Source organism: Penicillium vulpinum (assembly GCF_028829585.1).
Source record: "Penicillium vulpinum strain IBT 29486 chromosome Unknown utg000002l_segment0_segment0, whole genome shotgun sequence".
Classification (NCBI taxonomy): domain Eukaryota; kingdom Fungi; phylum Ascomycota; class Eurotiomycetes; order Eurotiales; family Aspergillaceae; genus Penicillium; species Penicillium vulpinum.
Genome location: NW_026643242.1, coordinates 1,751,814 through 1,774,527, shown reverse-complemented (window position 1 = coordinate 1,774,527; position 22,714 = coordinate 1,751,814). Strand labels below are relative to the sequence as shown.

General features: G+C 48.7%; 11 protein-coding genes across 11 annotated transcripts; 5 read left to right on the top strand and 6 right to left on the bottom strand.

Moving 5' to 3' along the window:
- Positions 1-721: 721 nt before the first annotated feature.
- Positions 722-1,273, bottom strand: N7479_003741 (uncharacterized protein; the record flags this gene model as incomplete). Its single annotated transcript, XM_057251438.1, has 1 exon — positions 722-1,273. One exon carries the CDS (start codon positions 1,271-1,273, stop codon positions 722-724), a length of 552 nt encoding a protein of 183 aa, XP_057110763.1.
- Positions 1,274-2,073: 800 nt separating this feature from the next.
- N7479_003740 (uncharacterized protein) lies at positions 2,074-3,056 on the bottom strand (the record flags this gene model as incomplete). The annotated part of the gene is made up of 3 exons (XM_057251437.1): positions 2,074-2,396; positions 2,456-2,523; positions 2,575-3,056. 3 exons carry the CDS (start codon positions 3,054-3,056, stop codon positions 2,074-2,076), a joined length of 873 nt encoding a protein of 290 aa, XP_057110762.1.
- Positions 3,057-4,332: 1,276 nt separating this feature from the next.
- N7479_003739 (Carboxylesterase type B) lies at positions 4,333-6,232 on the top strand (the record flags this gene model as incomplete). The annotated part of the gene is made up of 5 exons (XM_057251436.1): positions 4,333-4,605; positions 4,769-4,901; positions 4,952-5,036; positions 5,086-5,596; positions 5,654-6,232. The coding sequence occupies 5 exons, from the start codon at positions 4,333-4,335 to the stop codon at positions 6,230-6,232; spliced, it is 1,581 nt and encodes a 526-aa protein (XP_057110761.1).
- A 228-nt stretch (positions 6,233-6,460) lies between these two features.
- Positions 6,461-8,602, top strand: N7479_003738 (CeGAL family transcription factor; the record flags this gene model as incomplete). The annotated part of the gene is made up of 1 exon (XM_057251435.1): positions 6,461-8,602. The coding sequence occupies one exon, from the start codon at positions 6,461-6,463 to the stop codon at positions 8,600-8,602; it is 2,142 nt and encodes a 713-aa protein (XP_057110760.1).
- A 367-nt stretch (positions 8,603-8,969) lies between these two features.
- Positions 8,970-12,337, top strand: N7479_003737 (tyrosyl-DNA phosphodiesterase 1; the record flags this gene model as incomplete). The annotated part of the gene is made up of 7 exons (XM_057251434.1): positions 8,970-9,228; positions 9,282-9,772; positions 9,832-10,178; positions 10,443-10,839; positions 10,949-11,061; positions 11,126-11,522; positions 11,576-12,337. 7 exons carry the CDS (start codon positions 8,970-8,972, stop codon positions 12,335-12,337), a joined length of 2,766 nt encoding a protein of 921 aa, XP_057110759.1.
- A 290-nt stretch (positions 12,338-12,627) lies between these two features.
- N7479_003736 (acyl-CoA-binding domain-containing protein) lies at positions 12,628-13,147 on the bottom strand (the record flags this gene model as incomplete). The annotated part of the gene is made up of 2 exons (XM_057251433.1): positions 12,628-12,747; positions 12,824-13,147. The coding sequence occupies 2 exons, from the start codon at positions 13,145-13,147 to the stop codon at positions 12,628-12,630; spliced, it is 444 nt and encodes a 147-aa protein (XP_057110758.1).
- Positions 13,148-13,518: 371 nt separating this feature from the next.
- On the bottom strand, positions 13,519-14,557 carry N7479_003735 (putative U-box domain protein; the record flags this gene model as incomplete). Its single annotated transcript, XM_057251432.1, has 3 exons — positions 13,519-13,752; positions 13,815-14,352; positions 14,475-14,557. 3 exons carry the CDS (start codon positions 14,555-14,557, stop codon positions 13,519-13,521), a joined length of 855 nt encoding a protein of 284 aa, XP_057110757.1.
- Positions 14,558-15,136: 579 nt separating this feature from the next.
- On the bottom strand, positions 15,137-15,616 carry N7479_003734 (RpiB/LacA/LacB family sugar-phosphate isomerase; the record flags this gene model as incomplete). Its single annotated transcript, XM_057251431.1, has 1 exon — positions 15,137-15,616. One exon carries the CDS (start codon positions 15,614-15,616, stop codon positions 15,137-15,139), a length of 480 nt encoding a protein of 159 aa, XP_057110756.1.
- A 1,659-nt stretch (positions 15,617-17,275) lies between these two features.
- N7479_003733 (triose-phosphate isomerase) lies at positions 17,276-18,124 on the top strand (the record flags this gene model as incomplete). The annotated part of the gene is made up of 1 exon (XM_057251430.1): positions 17,276-18,124. One exon carries the CDS (start codon positions 17,276-17,278, stop codon positions 18,122-18,124), a length of 849 nt encoding a protein of 282 aa, XP_057110755.1.
- A 776-nt stretch (positions 18,125-18,900) lies between these two features.
- Positions 18,901-20,479, bottom strand: N7479_003732 (dihydroorotate dehydrogenase 2; the record flags this gene model as incomplete). The annotated part of the gene is made up of 2 exons (XM_057251429.1): positions 18,901-19,962; positions 20,018-20,479. The coding sequence occupies 2 exons, from the start codon at positions 20,477-20,479 to the stop codon at positions 18,901-18,903; spliced, it is 1,524 nt and encodes a 507-aa protein (XP_057110754.1).
- Positions 20,480-21,079: 600 nt separating this feature from the next.
- On the top strand, positions 21,080-22,121 carry N7479_003731 (uncharacterized protein; the record flags this gene model as incomplete). The annotated part of the gene is made up of 2 exons (XM_057251428.1): positions 21,080-21,313; positions 21,396-22,121. Coding segments are annotated over 2 exons (960 nt in total), but the record flags the coding sequence as incomplete, so codon positions are not given.
- Between the last annotated feature and the right edge of the window lie 593 nt (positions 22,122-22,714).

Genomic DNA, 22,714 nt, shown 5'->3' with positions numbered 1-22,714 from the left:
TCGAATACCTATCCCTCCTATAAAGTGACCCCGTACTCCGTACAGCGTGATGCGATAATGCCCCGAGCATAATCTAATTGAAACGGATGCAGGTCCGGGCTCTTAGCCTAAAGGCACGGACGTTTCATCAACCACTTGTATCCGTTCCTCGCTCAAAGTAGTCTGTGGCCCGTGGTTTTTTTTTCTTTTTCAAACAGTGAAGGATCCAATCAGGGGAGTCCAACTGGAAAAACTCGGGAGGGGGCTTATTGCGAGCGCTTGCAGCTGATCGAGTTCGGGGGAATAGGAGAACTTCAAGATCGCCGAGATGGTGTGGTGTTCGTTATCTCTGGTGGATTTTCTGTGGAGTATTGGTGTTTAAATCTTTAAAGTGCTTCATCTCAGACTCCACCGGGAAAATTGTGTGGAGTGGAGTGAACCCCGCTAGGGTCCTACAACAAAATGGTTTATACGATGTATTGTACATCGTATGTTAGAAATCGCTCTTTGCTGTATTTGAATTCGGCTTTGCTTTCGCTCGACAAAGCCATTCTTGTGTTTTGATCCCTGAAATTACGGCAGTGGACACGTGATGTGGTAACTACAAATTGAAAGCCTCAGGCATTACTCTTCCGTACTAGCCCGTTACAGATAAGGAGCCCAGGTTTCATGAAGAAAGAGACGAAGTTTCAATATCAATGATGGTATTGTACTCCGTACTTTGTACATGGTTGGAACGCGTTTAAAAATAAAGACTCGGATTATGGTGTGACAGCTCCTCAGCTTTACTCAACCCCGTCTCCACTCCAGCTCCTGCTGATGCATCCACCGAAACACTGACCGCACCCTCGATGCCAGTTATTCCGTCTCGGGAACTACCTGGAGACGGCACGGGTTCAGGTTCCACCATCTGGTATCCAAAATATACTGGCGAATCCATTGCCCTGGGGTTAGGTTGATAAGCATCGTATGCATTCCCAGTACTGACCCTATTTTCCCTAGGTTGCCATGCATATGAAACTAGTCTGGAATGGGGCTGCTCTCCCAATGTCTGTGGTTTATCGTGAACAGGAGTCATAGGAATCGCGTAGCCACCTCCTGGTGTGTCTGAAACCACGTCACTTGGTTGCCCAATGGTAAACCGGTCCGACATAACTGTCAGCCAACGCTCCATATCGGGCCATTCTCGAAGAGGCAGCTGTGACCACTCTTCCATGCGAGCTTCCTTGTGTTTGAGGGCACCATCCGTCTTTGCTGGGATTTGTACTGCTGTGGGTTGTCCCATTGAACGCATCGTCATCAAAGCCCTGTAAAGGGCTGACTCGGTCGCTGCCAGCCTCTGTTCCAATTGGTTAAGGTATCCCAACGGTAAGCCTCTGGGCCTATCTGTTAGCTTCCTTCGGGTACCTGCATATATGCCTGGGTACTTGCCTTTTGCCACTCTCGGGGTAGATACATTTCGATACTTCCCCTGCGCATTGAGAACAGAACGGACTTAAAAAGATGTCAATGATTAGAAATAAGACCAGCTATTGAAATAAACGGTGAAACCGTTTTCGATTTTTGATCTTACAGTTTGCGATCACACTATTTTGCTGGTCAGCACTTGTTTTGCTGTTATAAAAGAATATCCTACTTTGCATTTTCGTTGTCTGCATGGCTCACAGGAAATCGGATTCAGGTTCTCTTCTGATGACATATCGAGTCAGTCTATACATGTGCTTTTTGTGTGGGGGGTATTCAGGTCACACCTAACGTGGTGGCAACAGGTGCCTTCCGCTTCGATCGCAATTGCCCCATTTGTTGATTACAGGGTTATGCAATGCAAAATGCAGTGTAACTTCCGATATGCAAGATGTCAGGCATAAAATCATGTGCATGGGTGGTGGTGCTTGGTAAAAGTTCCGGAGTAAGAAACCTCCGGGTATAATTGGCAGGCACGTGATACTGACCATATTTATGGTCTACTACAAAATGCAGGAAGACAACACTAAGGAATAAGGATAAAAAGATGTATTAGTACTTTTGGTTTAACTAAAATGCAACGCCATGTCATTCAAAATCCCTGCGAATTGGTTGTGATGATGCATCCGACTATTGGTCCTGTTGATATGAGACGTTTATGCGAGTCGTTGTCATGATTCTACCACCAACATCTGCCTTGTAAGTCTCTGAGTTCACCATTTCCATGCCATCATCCTGCCATAAATCATCGTGGGTGAGGTTTCTTTCAGACCCACTCGGAAGGGGCGTATGACGCGTCGCGTGTTTACTATATGGATTGGTGGTTGGTTGTGAGGAGTTGAAGAGACGCGGGAATAAGAACTGGAGTGGATGTCTGAAGACCGGTAGACAGGTGCAAATAATACCAGTGTTTGCTTCAACCACGCTCCAGATGGTGGCTGGAATAGGACCGCCTGTTGTTGTGTTAGTTTATATATATTGTGTGAATTGGATTTCGGGAAGCAAAACTCACTGGTCGGATCCGTGTCATTGGCAGATTGAACAAGGGTGGTGATTCGGATGATTGTTGTGACACAAACACTAGATGTATGAGCAGTTTGTTGGAGAGATACAAAAGGAACATGCACTTACAATGCTCCCATTCCGAAGACCACGAGGAGACCAATCTTCTTCGACCGTTGCAGCCGTAGTTGGCTCAAGGGGTATAAAGGCAGGGCGAGAATTACCAGGTCAAATATGAGATTGATGACCGAATAAGACATCCACATCCCCTCTTTATCCAGACATTGCGGGCTTTTTATAGTGATATCCCAGAACGAAGCGATGGGCTTGCATTGGAAGATGGTTAGGAAGACGTATGCCGTGCCCCAAACAGTGATCACCCCCAACCCATAAAAGCAAACTTGCCGGAAGACGCGCTGGGGAAATATTCGAAGGTATAGGCATAGGAAGGAGAGTTTGTTGACCGCAATGACAATCTTGTATACGAGCTGGGCGCCAAAGAACCACTTAAGTGCGGTTACTCGGTTGTTTTGCGTGAGGTCCTTGGAGTGTTTTCCGTATCCGTAGTGTACCGCTAGTTTTGAATGAATAACAGTTCCGCAGACTAGCATGAACGGGAGTATAGCATACCGGAGCACTCTGTCACTGTGAGAACAATTGAGCATATCTGCCATCTGTCAATGTCTTGATTCTGGTCCCGAATGCTTCAAGAACCACCCACCAGCGATGCCAAAATCATCCAATCATCTGATCCTAGATGGCTATGATGGTATCGAATAGCCAGTCTAGACAGAACAAATAAACCTGCTATAATGACCATCACAACACTACATATCCACAGCGGAAACCCCCGGTTAGGCACATCAGGTGTGCTCAATCCAATTTCGTAGGCCATGGCACATTTAGTTGGCTAGTGCAAATTTTGCGAAAGGAAAGTGAACAGGCATGATTCTTTAACATAACTTAGAAGCCATGGTACACCCCGACGATCACATCGCCCGATGGAGTTCCCACGAGATTTGAGGCAAATCATCGCTTAGATAGTATATTGGTCTTAGCCCCATAAATGCGGACCTCAGGAGAGAGTAAGAGAAAGATATGAATTTGGTTTCTGTATTAGATTAGGAGCAATATAACTATGCACAGCATCCATATTAATGGTCTCAGCCCTGAAACCAATCAAAAACTTTTAGTCCCAACTTGACAGGAATTGGAGAAATGTGATTATGGAGAATGTTCCTTTTTTGTGGATATGAACATGTATGATGTAGATCGTGTATATATTTGGTTAGGGCACTATGGAGTAGCCAATCTATTCACAAGGCAGCAATGCATTGGCTACGTGAAAATGTACAAAAAAATATCCCCAAAGCAACTAAAGAACCTATGTTGGTGTTCAAATTGGTTTTAATATATAGTAATATTTAAACTCTCCACATGGTTTGCAGGGATGTCGAAATAGTTTGTGGATGAGAGTCCCCATACCCTATAAATCTGGCGATATGACTTGACAAGAGATCTCTTGGCAAAGCAGAATCTAATATACAACATACTTCACACTTGATTATGGTATACCGAATATGAAATAGCGCTTCGTCTAGTAGGTCTACATGAAGATCGTCAGGACAACATTCCACATTGGTCGCCAAGAATTCTTGTGGCCCCATCTCTTAAGCCACCCAGCTTGTGTAGACTGTCAATGCACTCCCCTGTTCGCCCAATTTAAGCCACGATCGGCGATCCCATCGTAACTAAGCGAACTCGGAACGTTCGGATTCCCCGACAATATAGATGGTCCCGCTATGTGAGACATGCGCGAACGTTATATGTCTCTGAACTTCCGCAGTCGTTGCCCTCCTCCTTCAGGCTCATTGATAATTTCTAAAAATGAAGGCTGGTTGGAATCCAATTGGATCTGCACTGTTGCTGGCTACGTGCCTTCCCGCAGTCTGGGGACAGCAATGTCCAGACCACCCAGAAAATCACATTGGTGACTCTGTAGAGACCAGCAGTGGACTGGTTGAGGGGCACGCTGCGCCTCGCAGGCCTGCAGTCTCTGAATACTTGGGTATTCCCTATGCTTCAGCACCAATTGGAGATCTCCGATTTGAGGCTCCGGTGGCTTATGAAGCCAATGGCACTATCCACGCAACTGCCTATGTAAGATCTCTCCATTCGTTCCGTGGAATATATAGCTAACTATATCACCAACAGAGCCCGTGCGTATACTATGCCGTTACTATGATGTAGATATCTGACCAAAATTAGTGATTGTCCTGCAAATGCCGGCTCAGTTCCAGATTACCCTGGATTTACTCCACAGGCTCCCAAGATCGTCAAGTCGTTTACCCAAGCCCTTGGTACTTCACAAAGTGAAGACTGTCTTTTCTTGAATGTGTGGACCCGTCCCACAGTCTCCAAGTTGAAACCAGTCCTGCTATGGTTCCATGGTGGTCGTATGTTTATTTTGACTGTTTTGTTTTCAAATGATTGACATTTCTTGAAGGTTTCACTGGAGGCGGCGCTAACAATCCATACTATGATGGACAAGCCTTGGCTGATGAGCATGAGGTGGTGGTGGTGACCATCAAGTCAGTACTATTCATCCTACATTTATACACAATTACTAATTAATAACAGCTACCGATTGAACATTTTTGGTTTCTCTGGCGCACCTAATCTTCCCCAAAATGTCGGACTGCTGGATCAACGCATGGCAGTGGAATGGGCCCATCGCAATATCGCCGCCTTTGGTGGAGACCCGGAGCGCATCTCAATCTTTGGCCAGTCTGCTGGCGGCGCTGCCGTTGACTATTATTCGCAAGCTTGGGCAGACGAGCCCCTAGTTGCCGGTCTCATCTCGCACTCCGGAACGTCGCTCAGCTTTGTGCCCAATACCGCCGAGGAATCCGCCAGTTACTTTTACACTGCTTCCAAGCTTCTTGGTTGTGGGGATCAAACCAGCGACCCCGAAGAAGTTGTCAAGTGCGTTCGCCAGAAGCCGTTCACCGATGTCGTCAAGGCGGGTGGCAAGGTCCCGCCAGCACCTTCACCAGCCCTTCCACAGGCAGTGTTCCATCCGACAGTGGATGGAGTTACCGTGTTTGGCAACTACGCCGAGCGAGCTGCCGCTGGCCAATTCGCACGTCTGGTAAGTAAAAATCATATAGTTTAGTTCATTTTCAAAAAGAATACTAACATGCCGTAGCCATATTTGATCAACAGCAATCATTACGAACCCGGCTACTATCGCATCAGCGCGTTCAACGCAAATATATCTCTCAGTGACGCAGCATGGCAAACTTTCAATGATGCGGCTTTCACTTGCCCTAGTGGTGCGTCCGCAAGATATCGAGCTGACAACGATGTTCCAGTCTGGCAATCTCACTACTTCGGTGACTGGGACAACCTACGTCTGCATCCTAACAGTGGAAGCTACCACGGTGCCGACCTGCCTATGATATTCGGAACTGGAGAGCAAGTCAGTGGAATTCCTAACAGTGACCGTGAGAATGAATTTGCCCGGTACATGGCTTCCGCTTGGGTTGCATTCGCAAGTGATCCTCAAGAAGGCCTGACTAAATTCGGATGGCCCCGATATGATCCTAATAGTAGGTTCCTGATCAAATCCCCTAAACTCTTTATATCTAACAATTTAACAGAGAAAACACTGGTTGGACTTGCCTACAACGATGGCTCCAATGCCCAGTTGCTCCTACCCGAGGAGGTCGAGCAGGAATGTGCTGCTTTGAATGGGGATAGCACTCCCGGAAAAGGTGCCTTTTAGAAAACCTGGGGATTTGCGATTCATAGAAGTAGAAATTAATGTATATATCTCAAAAGATGTTTATAAAATAATATAGTCGAACATTCTTCAATTTTATAGATCTGACGATGCCTCGGTCGCTGACGTAATACATAACCACCCGGCTCCGGGGGCGTGGAGCGATTTCTTCCAAGAAAACTTGACTTTCAATATCTCATTTTCGAAAAATGTAATGCGTAAATCACAGCGATGATGGCTTCGCCTTCACCTGCTAGCATGCGGTTCGAGGAAAATAAGTCTGCATGGCCATATTCTTCTCGTCCAACCAAGAGACACAAGCGCACCTCCGGCGGGAATACCTCAGGACCATCACCCCGCGAAATTGGATTTATGAGAGAGTCTCAAAACGATGGATCCGCCACTTTCTTAGGAAGTTCAAGCGGGATCCATTTTATCCGTCATGTTTACCATGCCTTTGCACGTCGTTCAGCAGATCTGGACCAATCACGAGCCCGTGACAGAACCTCGGTGCCAGGCGAAGACGACCGGCTACAGCGAAATGCAGGAAGTATTCAAAGCTCGGATGAGATTTGGACAAGGGAGGAATTGAATCATGCACCAAATATCTCATTTACTTTCGACGATCTTGTTATATGGACACGCAGTTACTTCGAGAATTGGCATATGATCTTCCCGTGTCTCCACGCTCCGACAGTCTTGAAAACCATGGAGACAGTCAGTCAAAAAGGGACAGGATCAGTCAACCGATCAGAATTGATGATTATCCGCTCCATAATGTCCATTTCTCTCGGCGATAATCGACAGAAAACGTCGTCTAGATCGAAGCTCAGTCCCGTTCCTTCGGTCTTAGTCTTTCGATCCATTCAACATGTGATACAAGATGTACAAAGCCTCCTTGAAGATCCAACTAGCTTGCCATTGCTACAAGCAGCCTTTACCGCCCAACTTGCACTCACTTCTCTTCTGCGCCTGAATGCCGCCTCGCGGGTAGGAGGTGTCATCACCCGCACTGCATTCCACCTCGGGTTGCATCGGTGCCCAAGACGCTTCTCTTGCTTTAGTAGTGAAGAAGCCGATATCCGTTGTCGATTATTCTGGTCGATCTATTCCCTTGAAAGATATCTTTCTCAGGCCCTTGGCATTCCGCTCTCTATTCGAGATGACGACATCGACGTGTGCTACCCTGGTGCCGAGAGACATTCTTCAATCATTAAATTCCCCGATGATCGCAGATTGCGCTTACTGTGCCATCTTGCGAAATTTGCACGGATTCGAGGTCTGATAGTTGAACTTCGTAATAAATCTATTCTCCACTGTCACGCCAGCCAGGCCGAAGCGACTCATGTTACTGGAGAACTGGCGCAATGGTGGAATGAAGTTTATGACGATGCCAACCCCATTGATGAACCCCCAGAAGATGATCTAGAACAAGAGCCGGTCTTGCGGCGATATCACCGGCTACTCCTAATGATACTGAGACACGAAGCTATCATCTCGCTCAACCGACCCCTTTTAGCCTCTGAAAAGCCCAGTGCGGATTACAAGAATGCTTTGCAGACTTGTATTGGATCTTCTAGATCTATACTTGCGGCATTAAAAAAGCATATGTCATCTGAACCGCAATCTCCGCTCTCCTGGCCATGCTTTACATGGTCAACCTGGATGGCCTGTCTCATTTTGATGTATGCTGCATGGGAAGAGGAGTTCTCCACGCCCACTGCTCTCAAATATGCGAGAATGGGGATTGCTATTTTGGAAAACCTATCATTGCGCGGTAGCAGCTGGCCAGAAACCTGTATTGAGGCGATCAAAGGCATGCAATCTGCTTTCCAGACACAAGCATCTAGTGTCCAGAAGGCCAAGGCTAGTGCTGCTACAGTTAACGGCGCCGAGAGATTAACTCAATCTCCTGCGCAAGCTACGCCATTGACAAATAAACGGATCTCACGAATGCTGCCGGTTCAGGATGGAAATGATGAGATTGGAGATGCAGGTCTCACGCCAATTCGACCTCGAGCTTTAACGCCGAATGGATACGAAGGCCATCCAGTCCCTACTGGAATTCATCCTTTCCAATCATCAATTCGCTCTCCTATTCAAGGCCTTAGCTCCACAGAGAATTACGACTCTGCCGTTTTTTCACCCTCTGACAACATCGGTAACTTTGCCGAGACATTAGATCCTGCTGAGAACTATCTCAGTGGACACTCTTCAGCTGGTCTTGTTTTTGGCAACATGGCTGACGGAAACCCTGCTTTTAATCCGAGTTTTTCTGGTCAAGACTCTTTGCCATTTTCATCATCTATGCCCATGAACGATTTATGGAGTGTGGCTGATGGCCCATGGATGATTCACAATAACTTCTTGTGATTCCCGATACATAATTCCAAAGAAGCTATGTATAATAGTGAAGTTCGGCGCAAAAAAGTTTCCCAACGCTTTCAGTTCAGCTGGTATACATCGGGTTGTCCGCCACGCGGACATGTCTTACTCCGAGTGGGGCCCTTCATATAGTTCAACACGGGCATTTGAATCTCCGCCTGCACCCCGCGACCATTTTAGTCGAATGAGCTCGCGATGATCGGTTATGCGATAGGTTTATAGGTAGATTGCATGTGGAGACTGAAATCTGAGGATTTGAACCCGATTTCCTTTAAAGGCTCTCCACGCGCCGAGTTTGTCTTCTGCGGTCTCCAAACTAAATCCCTCGAACAACAAGTTCACCCCCAACATCATCATGTCGTCTTCAGTCGATAGTCAAAAGACCTACAGCATCGCATCCATTCCAGCCGATGGAATTGGCCCAGAGGTAATCAGTGCCGGTATCACAGCTCTGAATGCCTTGACAGATACTCTCAAGACCTTCAAGTTGGAGTTCAAGAACTATGACTGGAGCTCCGAGACCTACAAGAAGACCGGTAAATACATCCCCGATGGTGGACTCGAGGAGCTCAAGAAGCACGACGCGATTTTCTTCGGCGCCGTCGGCGCTCCTGGTAAGCAGACACACCCAATGGCTTGAAGAATATCATACTAAACACGAGAGAAGACGTCCCCGATCATATTTCCCTGTGGGGTCTGAGACTTGCCATCTGCCAGCCGTTCCAGCAATATGCGAACGTGCGCCCAACACGAGTGTTCCGCGGCACCGAGTCCCCGTTGCGCAAGTGCGGGCCCAACGATCTTGACTGGGTGATTATCCGTGAAAACAGCGAGGGAGAGTATGCGGGCCAGGGTGGACGTTCCCACGCCGGAAAGCCGTGGGAAGTTGCGACTGAAGTTTCTATCTTCTCCCGTCACGGTGTGGAGAGGATTATGCGGTTTGCCTTTGAGACTGCCCAGAAGCGACCGCGCAAGCTGTTGACTGTGGTCACTAAGAGTAATGCGCAGCGCAATGGAATGGTTCTCTGGGATGAAGTCGCGAAAATTGTTGCAGCCGATTTCCCCGATGTCACTGTGGACAAGATGCTTGTTGATGCTATGACTACTCGCATGGTTCTGAAGCCTGAGAGTCTGGATACCATCGTTGCTACCAATTTGGTGAGTTGTCCAAATGAGAAATAATTCATAACTAGGTCTGTGGACTGACGATCAATTAGCACGCTGATATTCTCTCTGATCTCGCTGCCTCTTTGGCTGGATCTATTGGTATCGCACCTACTTCTAACCTCGACCCTACACGAGAGTATCCTAGCATGTTTGAGCCCATTCATGGCTCCGCTTTTGATATTACTGGCATGGGTATCTCCAACCCCGTGGCTACATTCTGGACGGCCGCGGAGATGCTTGCTTGGCTTGGCGAGGAGGAGGCTTCCAAGCAGCTGTTGGCTTGTGTTGAGAATGTCTGCGAGCAGGGAGTTCTGACTCGCGACTTGGGTGGTAATGCCACAACAGAGCAGGTTACTGATGCGGTTGTGGCAGAGATCAAGAAACTTGCGGTTAGCAAGTAAGTTGTGTCAGGGTAGGAAATTTCGTATGAGGATGTATAAATTGAACAATCAGTGAGCAATAATTTGAGACTCAAAAGCAGCTAGTATAATGAAAATTATGAGAAATGCAGATATATTATGCTTTTCCATGTATAATCTTGGATGTAAACATTTTCCTGTCTCTCGTGATCGCCCATCTCGACCTCGACCGCCTTTCAACCTCCATCAACTCAACCTCAACCACCACAGAGAGACGTTTGAATGGAGCGCCCCGTCAAAAGAGCCAGAATCACATCAGATTCCGGTGATGGCTCAGTGTCTACGCCTCTAACGTCTTTACATAGGGCCATTAGCCCACCATTACCCCGAGGCAGTCCCGGGCTGACCGATGGTAAATTGACTTCTGGCCCTGGAGGTACTGCTCACCCTACCAAGGTCATGCATTCGCCAGTTCAACTTACGCATATTCGAGACTTACCGGATGGCAACAATGTCGACGCCATTCGACTGCGCGACATTCTCGGAGATCCCATGATCCGCGAATGTTGGCAATTCAATTTCCTGTTTGATGTGGATTTTCTCATGTCGCAGTTTGACGAGGATGTCCGGGGTCTGGTACAAGTCAAGGTTGTGCATGGATCATGGCGAAGAGAGGATACGAATCGGCTTCGTGTTGAGGTAAGTTTGCACTGACGAGACTTCTTTCAACCGGATGGACTTCATCTGTTTGACTACAAATTGTCACTGATCAAGGGCTGGGAATGGCCTGAGACTAATCTACTACTAGGAAGCTTGTGGGCGATATCCTAATGTTGAGCCTATTGTAGCCTATATGCCGGAGCCTTTCGGGACACATCATTCCAAGATGATGATTCTTCTTCGGCATGATGACCTAGCTCAGTAAGCTTTTTCTAGGCATTACTGACTGCTATGGCCTAATATATGTCTGACCAATTACATACAGGGTTATTATACACACAGCGAACATGATCCATATGGATTGGACTAATATGACACAAGCCGCCTGGCTCTCTCCACTGCTTCCCCTGCAAAAGGCAAGCTCAGTAGGATCTCAGACAGACGCAAAAATAGGCTCGGGCGCACGGTTCAAAAGGGATCTCCTCGCTTATCTGAAAGCGTATGGACCTAAGAAGACCGGCCCGCTGGTCCAGCAATTGGATAAATACGACTTTGGCGCCATTCGCGCTGCCCTCATTGCTAGTGTCCCTTCCAAAAAGCACGCCAGTGACTCCAGCTCAGAGGAGGACACACTATGGGGCTGGCCTGCTCTGAAAGACTTGATGAGCCAAATACCCATCCATCAGAAAACTACAAGCAAGAAACCACACATAGTAATCCAGGTACGTATCTCCAAAAAAAACTATCATGTAACAAACCCCCAACAAATCCCAAGATCTCTTCAATAGCAACCCTCGGCCAAACAAATAAATGGCTCAAAGACGTCTTCTTCAAAGCCCTCGCCCCAACCCCACAACCAACAACCTACTCAATAATCTTCCCAACCTCAGACGAGATCCGCCGCTCCTTAAACGGCTACAACTCCGGCGGCTCAATCCACATGAAAACCCAAAGCGCAACGCAACAAAAACAACTCCAATATATGCGTCCGTACCTCTGCCAATGGGGAGGTGATACCCTCGCCCCGGGCCAATGCATCGACCTATCCGAAGATAATCCCCCAAGGCGCGAGGCAGGCCGTGCCCGCGCAGCCCCACACATCAAGACTTACATCCGCTTCGCAGACTCAGACATGAAGACTATCGACTGGGCGATGGTGTCGTCGGCGAATCTGTCCACGCAGGCGTGGGGCGCGGCGACGAATGCGAGTGGCGAGGTGCGCATTTGTAGCTGGGAGATTGGTGTAGTTGTTTGGCCGGAGCTTTTCCGAGATGAGGGTAGTGGTGATGCTACATCTGCTTCTGCTTCTGAATCCCTAGCCGAAGGGGAATCCCCTGTGCCTGACGCTCTGATGGTTCCTTGCTTTAGGCGGGATCGTCCTGTTGTGTCTGAGGGGGTCGAGACAGCTTCACTGGTTGTCGGATTTCGGATGCCTTATGATCTTCCATTAACGCCGTATGGTGCAGCTGATGAGCCGTGGTGTGCGACTGCTTCGCATTCTCTGCCGGACTGGCGGGGGCAGAGCTGGATTGTTTGAGTCTGCGGTCTCTGAATTTAGCGTACTGGTTAGGTTTTATCTCATCCGTTCACGAGTGTGAGTCGCATCGTTATCTCGGTATTTAGTATACGTGATTGTGAGATACACGAGTACTGGGTCATGGAAAGTAGCATGTATTTGTATTCGTTGAATTCATCCTGAGAGTTCTGAGAACATCCGATTATCTCTTCTGTTTTAGATAACCCTCCCTTCCAAAACCTCACCCGAGAATATCTTCTTCGGTAGATCGCGAATCATTCTCCAAGACCAGTCCTTCTAATTGGTATTATTTATTCGTCGCGGGTACCGTACTTGGAAATATAGGTGTTGACGTAGCCGATGTAGAGCTGGTGGGCCTTAGCAGGGCTGTAGTCCTTGACCTTTTCCCAAGCGCCGTAAAGCTGCTTCTTCTATAGGTTGCAAAGAATGAACTGTCAGCTACCGGCCTTGTTTCCGAGCTCACAAATAATCTGGAATCAAACATACCTGGATATCGAACATGCCGGGCTTCTCCATAACCTCACCCTTGCCAACCTTGAAGTAGATGTAGAGGTCCTTCTTCTCCAAAAGACCGGGGGAAGTCTTCAGCATCATAACAGCCTTGGCGGCGAACTCGAAGGCCTTGCGGAGGGTCTCGGCCTCGGCGGCATCATCGAGCTTCTCAAACTCTCCCTGCTCAGAGACCTTCTCGAAGATCTCCTTCAGGGACGCGATGTCGATGCCGGCGGCGGCATCTTGGACCTCGGAGGTGAACTTTTCTTTCTTCTGGGCGGCCTCGAGGGCGGTGATGAAGGGGGTGATATCAGACATTTTGGATTTGAGGAGATTTTATTTGGGTATAAGGAGAGGTAAAAGTCAGATACGGAGGCTTTATATGTTGAGGATATTGGAGACGGTTGAGGGCGGGGTCCACGGGTATAGGTGGGGTAGCTGACACACTCACCAGTTGAACGTTTTTAAGGTCATGCCATATTAATGTACTCTGTATGTTTTGCATGCTATGTAGGCTGTAAAGCAATAGCTACATGTAGATTAAATCAGAATTGTCTTCAACGCCTCAGAAACTTGCAAGAACCACGCCACATGCAACCACTGTGGAAATCACTCGCTATGCACCAGAAGAAAGAAAAGGAATTACCCTATGTACAAATTCGAGGAATTCCAAGAGAGAGAGAGAGCGATCACCAGTCCACCGCCCATCCGTTGTTCTTGAGGAATTCCTCGCAGGCCGACTTGAGCGCATAATTGTTCCGCAGATCATGGACACTGACAGGGGCCCGAGTCAAAGGATCAACGCCCGACTTCTCAATATACTTAGTGATACCCAAGCGATCGAAACTGACTCCAGATGGTGTAATAACAGGGTCATGCATGATCTCAAATGTGATACCATCAATGAGATAGTCAGGCACAACCTAAAATCAAACCCAAACGTCAACAAACACCCAACCTCAGAAAACCCAAGTTCAAAACATACCCTTTCCTGAACCTCTCCCTTCGAAGCAATACGAAATGCCTCCCTCAAATTGTTAATCTTATTCTCCGCATCCTCCCGCAGCGCCTTCTGATCCTCCCCAAACCCGATCTCTCCGATCTCCCCGCGCTCCAAACGACCCTGCAGCTCCGCCAGCGCACGTGTCACATCAGCCTCAACGAGTGCCTCGACAGAACCCAGAGTTTGATTCAGCTCGCGTATTCGGGCAGTCTCGCGCGCAGCCCAGATCTGCTGCTTCGCGCGCAGGACTATCCGCGACAGATTCTCCGACTGGGCATTCTTCGTTGCGAGACTCTGTTGATATGCTTCGGACGCGACGTCGTGCGCTTCCTGTGGGCGCTGTAGGCCTAGGAGTGCCTGCGCGAGGTAGAAGTGGCTCTTTAGGGCGACGGGGTTCTTAAGACCGTAGAGTTCGATCGCGGCGCGGGCGTCATGTTCGACGTCGGCCCACTTGGCGAGCCTGATTCGGGTTATCGCGCGGTTTGAGAAGAAGGTTGCATCGCGGGGGTTCTTTTGGATTCTATTCCATGGTGAGGTTGTTAGTTTTGGGGGATTTGAATGATGGGTTTACGACTTTGGTTTGGGTAGTGAGGGGTGGTTGGGGAGTCGGAAGCGTCGGAGGGGTCGGATGTGATAGCTCACGCTTGGGAAAAGAAGTCTTCAGCACCGCTGTAGTCTCCTGCTTTGAAGAGCTCATTGCCCTTGGCTTTGAGTTCTTGGGCCATGATTTATGTGTGAGTGAGGCCTTAGGTTTCCCCCCGTGTCAGTGATCTATTCCCCAATGTGGGGCGGTCCACCATATAGACCTCAGCAGTGATAGGAGTGGATATAATTGTAGTTTGTGAAAGCTGATGGGAATTTAAGGACTTTTTGATCTGCAATCGCTGAGTCTAGGTACCTTTATGGTGTCTTTGTGAGTTCATCCAAATCGCATGAAACAATTGCATATGGAAACTCATAGATCCCCGCAGAAGGTCTGAGTCAGCTTGATGGACTGCACAGTCATGGATATAGTTATTCTACAGCGTATTATTTTCAGATGAAGTTGAATATAGCTATTTCATTCACTATGTACATATCTATGTGATCTTCTAATCCAATCTGGAAGCGGAAGTAACATAAGGTTCGTGGTATCATGCGCTGTGAGAAAGAAAGACATAACAATCGTACAGACAAGTCGATGGAATTTGACAGGTCATGCTCTGTCGAAAGGTTGGCAAGTTTGCAGAAAAAAACCAGTCGGGTCTTCAACACATCCAAAGCGGTTCGGGTATCGATAAGACAAGACGTAAGAGAAAGACAGTCTAAGCAGCAGCGCGGAACTGGGTCTCATAGTCGGTGATAGCCTGGATCTTGGCAGCAGAGGCAGACTTAGGATCGAAGCGGTAGTTGAGCCAATCGGTAGCGAGCTTCTTAGCCAATTCGACACCGATGACACGCTGACCCATGCACAGGACTTGAGCGTCGTTGCTCAGGATGGAACGCTCAACAGAGAAGGGATCGTGGGCAGTCACAGCTCGGATACCGGGCACCTTGTTGGCAGCGATAGCAACACCCAGACCAGTGCCGCAGATGAAGAGGCCACGGTCAGCCTTGCCCTCCGTGATGAGCTTAGCACCCTCGACGGCAGGGTGAGGATAGGCGGTCTTATCAGAGGATGAGTTGACACCGACATCAATGATTTCAGCGACAAGAGGGTTCTTCTCGAGAGTGGCCTTGATAGCATCCTTGTATGGGACACCGGCCTCGTCGCAGGCCATGACAATGCGGAAGGGAGTAGACATGATGAAGGTATAGACAAGGGTATGAAGAATGTACAAAGAAGAGTATGAATTGAATCAGATAGATGATAGAGATAGAGGAATTGTTATACAGAAAAGAAATCCTAATTTGAGAGTACACCAAGGGGTCTTTATATCTTTTGTTTTCAGCTCTTCCCCTCTCTCCTTTGCAAAGGCCCCGGCCAATCCTTGCATTTGACAGAATCATCTATCTAACACAGCCGTTCTCCACCAGTAAACTCGAATTGTCTTCCGGGCTTGATATTGTTACGCGTATTTCCTGTGTCCGGGGTGGCCCGCCTCAGCATCATAGCACCGAATAACGTGCTATGAGTGGTCAGCTCCAAAACGAGGTTAAACCGAGGTCGGATACTTTAGGAGCCTTGTTTTGGGCCATACAGGTCTCTTACCTCGTATTACACGGGATGTTTTTATTAAACCTCGCCGGCGCTGGCTTAGATTACAGCCCCAAGCTTTCACTTTCTGCTAAACCCTCAAGCCATCGATGTCAGTGGTGAACACTATTGTAGGCAAGACGGCTGTGGCTTTTTTTTGCACAGACATGTCGGTTTAACTTCCTTTTCAAATACTGGTGCCTCACGGCCAAGGGCCGGAGGTCTTGGTTTAATCTTTTTTATCTCGCCAGGATTGGTTTCTATGGCTAAGGCCTGGGCATACCTCGTATGTCTAGGAATACACTATGGCATTTATGGCCTTGGCCGCATTTCACCCACAGACGGGAAGAGGGGAATTGTCGCATTATGGAATTATTGGATTATCGAATTGACCTCATAACCCGAAACCGGGTTCAATGGCATTCTTCAAACTCGGCATTGGATATGGTAGATATAAGAGATATGAGAAAATACTCCATATAGGATATTCTATCTCCACTGAACCTCTACACTTGATTTCCCAAAGGTCGAAATGTAAATAAGTACGGGTTGTCGTGCTATCGTCCCCCGACGCTAAACCCCCATAATTGATGTGCATTGCCTCATTGCCTTATCCACTTTCCAACTCCACTATCTCCTTGTTGGTCCCCGGCAACTCCCCGGTTCTTCTGGATTGTATGTACTCCGGATTTTCCTTTTGGATCTACACTGTATGATGCTATACATTGCACATCGTGCTTTAATAATAGACACATGGGATATAGCAGACACTTTATGATCTATGTGTATGCAAAGTTCCAAGTAGAATACCAGGATCGGATTTTCATTTCTATGATTGGGGTTCTGTATGTGATAAATACTACATTGGATTTGATTGGTCTATCATGGTCTTGTCAACATTGGATTCCGGTATTGAGTACTAATGGTCTCTTACATCCCTGAACTAATTGGACGAATGTGACATCACATACTCCGTACGCAATAGTGTACTCTGAATAATGCCTCCATGTATTGTGCACTAACCTGATGGGACATCGGAGTACAGAAATGCCGCTAATGCGGCGCATTGACACCTATATGTATTACCTTCCAAGATGGTAAAAACTTGGAAATCCTTGGAAATACTTGGAATTGCTAGCATTTCACTTTCTAAAGCAACTTTTCCGAGACTCGGACGGGAACGCTAAGCCTATCCCCCCCTCCCGAGAGTTAATCCATAAACAAAACAATCACTCAACTTTTGCAACACCCCCTCATCACCATCACTATGGCGTCAACTTACCCAATTCTCCCAGAGAAGCTCCTCCTCATCTCCCTGAAGATGTACTTCACCCCAGAACGTACACTCACCTATCTTCGCGAACTTCTCAACCCATCCAACGAGATCGTCCACCCAGAAAACCGTGACAAACTCCTCCTCGCTCTAATTCCAGACTTCCTAACCATCTGGCCCTGCGCCGAGATCATCAAAGAGTACGAAGCCAAACTCACCAGCAGCGGGATTTCCCCATCCCCCTCCCCCTTCCTCCTCGGCGCGCAGGACTGCTTCTGGGAACCCCAAGGCGCATACACAGGCGAAGTCTCACCAGCCTCGATCCACGCACTAGGCTGCTCAATCGTCGAACTAGGCCACGCCGAACGCCGGTCCATCTTCAACGAGTCAGATGAGCAAACCGCCCGCAAGGCCGCCGCAACCTGTGCGCAGCATATGGTTCCGCTTGTCTGCGTCGGCGAGGTGACCGCCCCGGGCCCCGTCGCCTCGGAAGCAGTCGGTCAGGCTGTGACCGAGTGCGCGGTGCTGGTGCGCGCAGTGCTGAGTGCCATCCCGGACGACGCGCCCGTTATCTTTGCTTACGAGCCTGTCTGGGCTATTGGTCAGCCGAAGCCGGCGGGCGTTGATCACGTTGCTGCTGTTGTGCAGGGCATCCGGGCTGTTATTGGTGCCCGGCAGGGTACGGCTCGTGTCTTGTACGGGGGCAGTGCGGGGCCTGGTCTTTGGGGAAAGGGCGGCCTCGGTCAAGCTGTTGATGGGATGTTTTTGGGCAGATTTGCGCATCAAATTGACGGTGTGCGTGAAGTTGTCCGTGAGGTGGAGGAGACGCTGGCTGTCGCGTGATGATGCTGTTGGCTTTATACGGCCACATTATGCATTCCAGGTATTGTTCTTCGACACCTTGACACCTTAACATTGTGTCTTTGAATTATACAGGTGCATTGTTTACGGTATTGTGTTTCACACTATACGGTTCCTCGTCTTGGTTATACGGAAAATTACATAACACATAAACCGAAAGAACCTTGGAAAAAGCCCAAAAAAACCACAGATCTAGACAATACCAGTTATCAGAACAAAAAGTGGGCATCTCGAGAGTTCGAGCTCTCACGGAAGCTCTCACGGCAGCTCTCGGGAAGCCCATCTAGGGAAAGCCGAAGACGGGCAACCCCACACCAAATGGAGAACTTCCCCGGTTTTCTCGATTTAACCTGTCACGCGGCCGATCGAGATTTTACCTCTCAGATGACTTTTAAGGCTGTTTTTAGCTTCGACAGCTTCCATAGGCTTGCAATGTCGTGAAGCTAACTATCGGTCCACCTCCGTGCTCCATGTGGGTTTTACTGTGGACTCTGGTTTTGCACTGATCGAGTAATCCGGGTTAATTATATAACTCTAGGTATGCCGCTTACATCCCCTTTTTCATTTCTTTCCCGGTACTGCCTGACTAGGTTATTCCACTCATAATTCCAGTCAATTGAATCTCTCGGACGAGAAAATCATATCAAATGACCAACGTGGAATATTACGTACTTTTCTTATTCATATCCATGTTATTTACAGGATCTATCAAAGACCAAATGAGAATAATAAGAGACAAGAATCATAGTTCACACCGCTTATTTCTTTTGCAGCTCCTGACGCAACTCCTGCTTGACCCGAGTGACAGTGCCAACACCACCGTAGGTAAGGCCGGTGTACATCATAGCGACCGAAGCGCCGGCATTGAGAGCCTCGCGCGCCTCCTTACCCGTAGTGATACCGCCGGAAGCGAAAATAACCTTCCGCGGAAGCTCAAACTTATCTGAGTCCGTCGCAGGCGACGGGGGTCCCTGGTCAAGCAGGGCGCGGTAGCGGGCGACAAGCGCAACGGTACCACTAAACAGTTGGGGACCGGAGTAACCGCCGGTTTCCTTCAGGGTCTTCTGTTCCTCGGCAGGGAGGACGAAGCCCCGGGGCACGGGGTCGGGCCGACGGTTGGTGGTGTTGCCGACGATGACACCGTCAACGCCGGAGTTCCAGACCGCCTCGCAGATGCCGGAGATCTGCTCGTCAGAGTCCTCATCCGGGCTTACCTTGACCATCACGTAGGGCTTGGTCTTGCGCTCGACGCTCTTAGCGGATGCCACGACCGCAGTCAGGATTGCTGTGAGGGGTGCGGCGGCTTGGAGGTCACGTAGGCCGGGAGTGTTGGGGCTAGAGACGTTCACGACGAGGATGTCGGCGTACGGTGCCACTCGGTCCACACAGTAGACGTAGTCGCGCTTGATGGCTTCGATGTCTCCGTCGGGTGTGAGCTTGTTCTTGGCAACTTGCACGGCGAGAAGCTTGCCCGGGACCAGACTTCCGGGTGGGACGTTGGCTTCGCCGTCCAAGACGCGCTGCACAGATTGTTCGTGCAGGCCAAATCCGGCAGCGTAGGCGAAGTCAGATACACGCTGCTTCAGCACCTTGGCCATGTGGTCGGCGCCCTTGGAGTTGAGGCCGTAGCGGTTGATCATGCCATGTTGCGAGGGCAGACGGAATACTCGGGGCTTCGGGTTGCCTTCCTGTGGCAGAGGGGTGGTGCCACCTACCTCAACGATGGCGGGACCGATGTCGAGAAGCGCATCGGGGACGTCGGCGTGCTTGTCCAGACCAGCGGAGATACCGATAGGGTTGGAGAGGGTGTAGCCAAAGACCTGGAGACGGATATCGTCAGTGGTAGGCAATCGATGGAGTTTGGAATGCCATTACCTCAGTTGCCAGGACACCGTCACGATCCGGGTCGCCACGCTCGCGCGGGTGAAGACCATACCGGTAGAGCGTCTTCAGGTATTCCACGCCAATGTGGTGCGCATCCTCCGCATCGGGCCACAAGAGGCGGATCAAGGGCACAGCAGCGTATCTGTGGATACTGGCTCTGGTATCGGTTCCATAGATGTAGCCCACTAGCAAGGTCAAGGCCAACGAGGTACCGTACAAGGCCTTCTTAGAGCTACGGCCCGCTTTGCGAGGGATCTCCTTGGCGGCCTCTTGTGTAGCTTCCTTCGCTGTCTCCTTAGCTGCGGCTGAATCCGAGGCATATCGTGAAGCACCGGGGTAGCGCTGGGCCCGCTTTGATAGCAATGCCGACGGCCGTTGGGTGAAGCGGGAGGTAGGAAGGGCACGAGCCCGGACGCTAGCTCTCCAGGCCATTGTTGCGGAGTTACAAGCCATTTTAATTGTATACGGATCTAATTCTCTTCGCAGGCGGAGCAACGCCCGATCGAACCTACATGGCGGTTAGTACTTGCGATTGAAAGAGGATTGTCACTGTGGAGCTAGTAAAGCTTCAATCATTTTGTATTGTAAGCTAGCCAATTGGGACAGTACATACAGGTCAATATGCACCTGATAAATCACTTACAATTGTAATTGAGCACGATCCGAGGTTCTCGCACGTCCCTTACGGTTCTCGAGGATGGGTGCGGGTTCTTTGCTGCACAATCCGGGCGGTGGCTATAGGGCCTGCAGAATCTCTAGAGCGGTAGCCTTATGCTGCTGCAGTTGTTCACTTTCTCTACCCCGTACTTTTCTTCAGTTATGACTTTAGTGATTGTTGGCGACTGCAAGGTGCTTCAAAATAATTTTAATCCGTATATCTTGAAAAAAAAAAAAAAAATCCAACCTTTCTATGTAGAATGAATGAAATATATTCACTGACGATCCTAGCTTCAATTATCACGAGCTCGTATCGGGCAACGCCCAGTTATGACCAACTCAACTTCTACCTCCCACCTATTGTGAATTTTAGCTTTCCCCAATATCTGAGCAGAGACTCATCTCAAGTCTTCGTCTTGTTGGTTACTCTCAACACAGAATCGTGCGCCGAAAACCCCAGCCAGAATGAGCACACAAGGAAGAACAACCAACTCTTCAGCGGTGGGGTTTGACCATGTCTGTTTCGACGAGGAAGATGACTTCTCTGCTCGAGAAAGTGCTATTCCAGAAGCAGCGTCTCAACTACATCGTGCGAAGGAGCCCTACCGTTCATTCAACGTTTTCAAAGATGTATGTTAGCAGCCTGGTATGGATGCATTTCTATCTGGCCATAACCCTCATAAATTCAGATAATGCTCATCAATTCATGCAGGTAGCACTCGGTACAAATGCCTTCAGCTTTTGCCTTCAGATTCACCCTTCTGGGGGACTTGCTCAATCTCCAAGCCCAGTATATCACACCTTGCGCATCCCCTGGTATCGCCAAGGCCTGTATCTACCAGCCTCGTTTGATCTTTACTCTGGTGGCAATGTCGTACGTAGCCGAAAAGACCCTTCTCCTAAACCTCAAGACCACCGCGCGCACATTCACTACCGTGGCTTTGAGGGTCTGTTAAGTCTCCATGTGACGGTAGACATATTCCGCCAAGTAAGCCCTAATGCACTTCAAAATGAGCTTCTAGGCTCCGAGGAAGGTTTCCCAGGCCTTTTCAAGCACTGCTCGCTGGACATCGTTCGGGAGGGAGTTGGTAGGACTTACCGTGTTAGTATTACTAATGGTGAGCCTGTCAAAACATTCTACTGGAAAGGATCCAAGACTGCATTGTCTCTCCTTGAAACTGAAGGGAAGGCCTCCGCCCCTAGTGATGGAAACGGCAATCTTAAGTTCTTTGCTGCGGATAAACCAGATGATATTCTTGCGGTGTGGCAGAATAGAACTGATCGACAAATTTTCGGTTCCCTGAATGTTATCGCTGAGCTTGATGCTGATTCGGATGGGATTCTTGAAGGGTTAATGGTGAGTTGCCTGGCAGTGGTCATTGCAGAAAGGGTTTCCGGGCGAGGGTGGATAGGGGGTCTGGGGAAGTCTAGGAATTGATTCGAAATGATCATATATGAGAGGTATAGCAAGAGCAATTCTATACAATGAGTTTCTATTATTGAATCGACTGTATCTCCATATCGTGAAAGACCTGACATGAAGGCCTAAAATCTATGGCTACCTTGTAACTAGATGGCAAGCAACGAATCTGCCTAGTCTGAGGCACGACAGTGAATGGCCTCGTCTTCCATATGAAAGGTATCAGTATGCTACTGAGAGCGGGATGTTCTATGTAGAATTATTCCTATAATATTCCAATCCTCTTGTACTAGACGATGTGTCTTGGTCTTTACGCCAATGTGCTCACCTATCTAGAAACTAGATAATGACGGGCCGAAGCACTGTCCAAAAAACACATATCATGCCTTCCCAGCCTTGCTAAACAGCACAATCCAAAATTACAATGGTGAGATACAGGTACAAGCATATCCTTACAAAAAATTGCGCTGGTTGCTTCATTTTTACTTCGCTTTATAATCCCGTCCATGAAGAGAGAAATTGTCAACAATTATGCACCAGTCATTCATTTCACTTCTTTCGAAATAAGTATAATTCCTCATGAGTGTTTGAGTGACGTGCCTATACTAAAA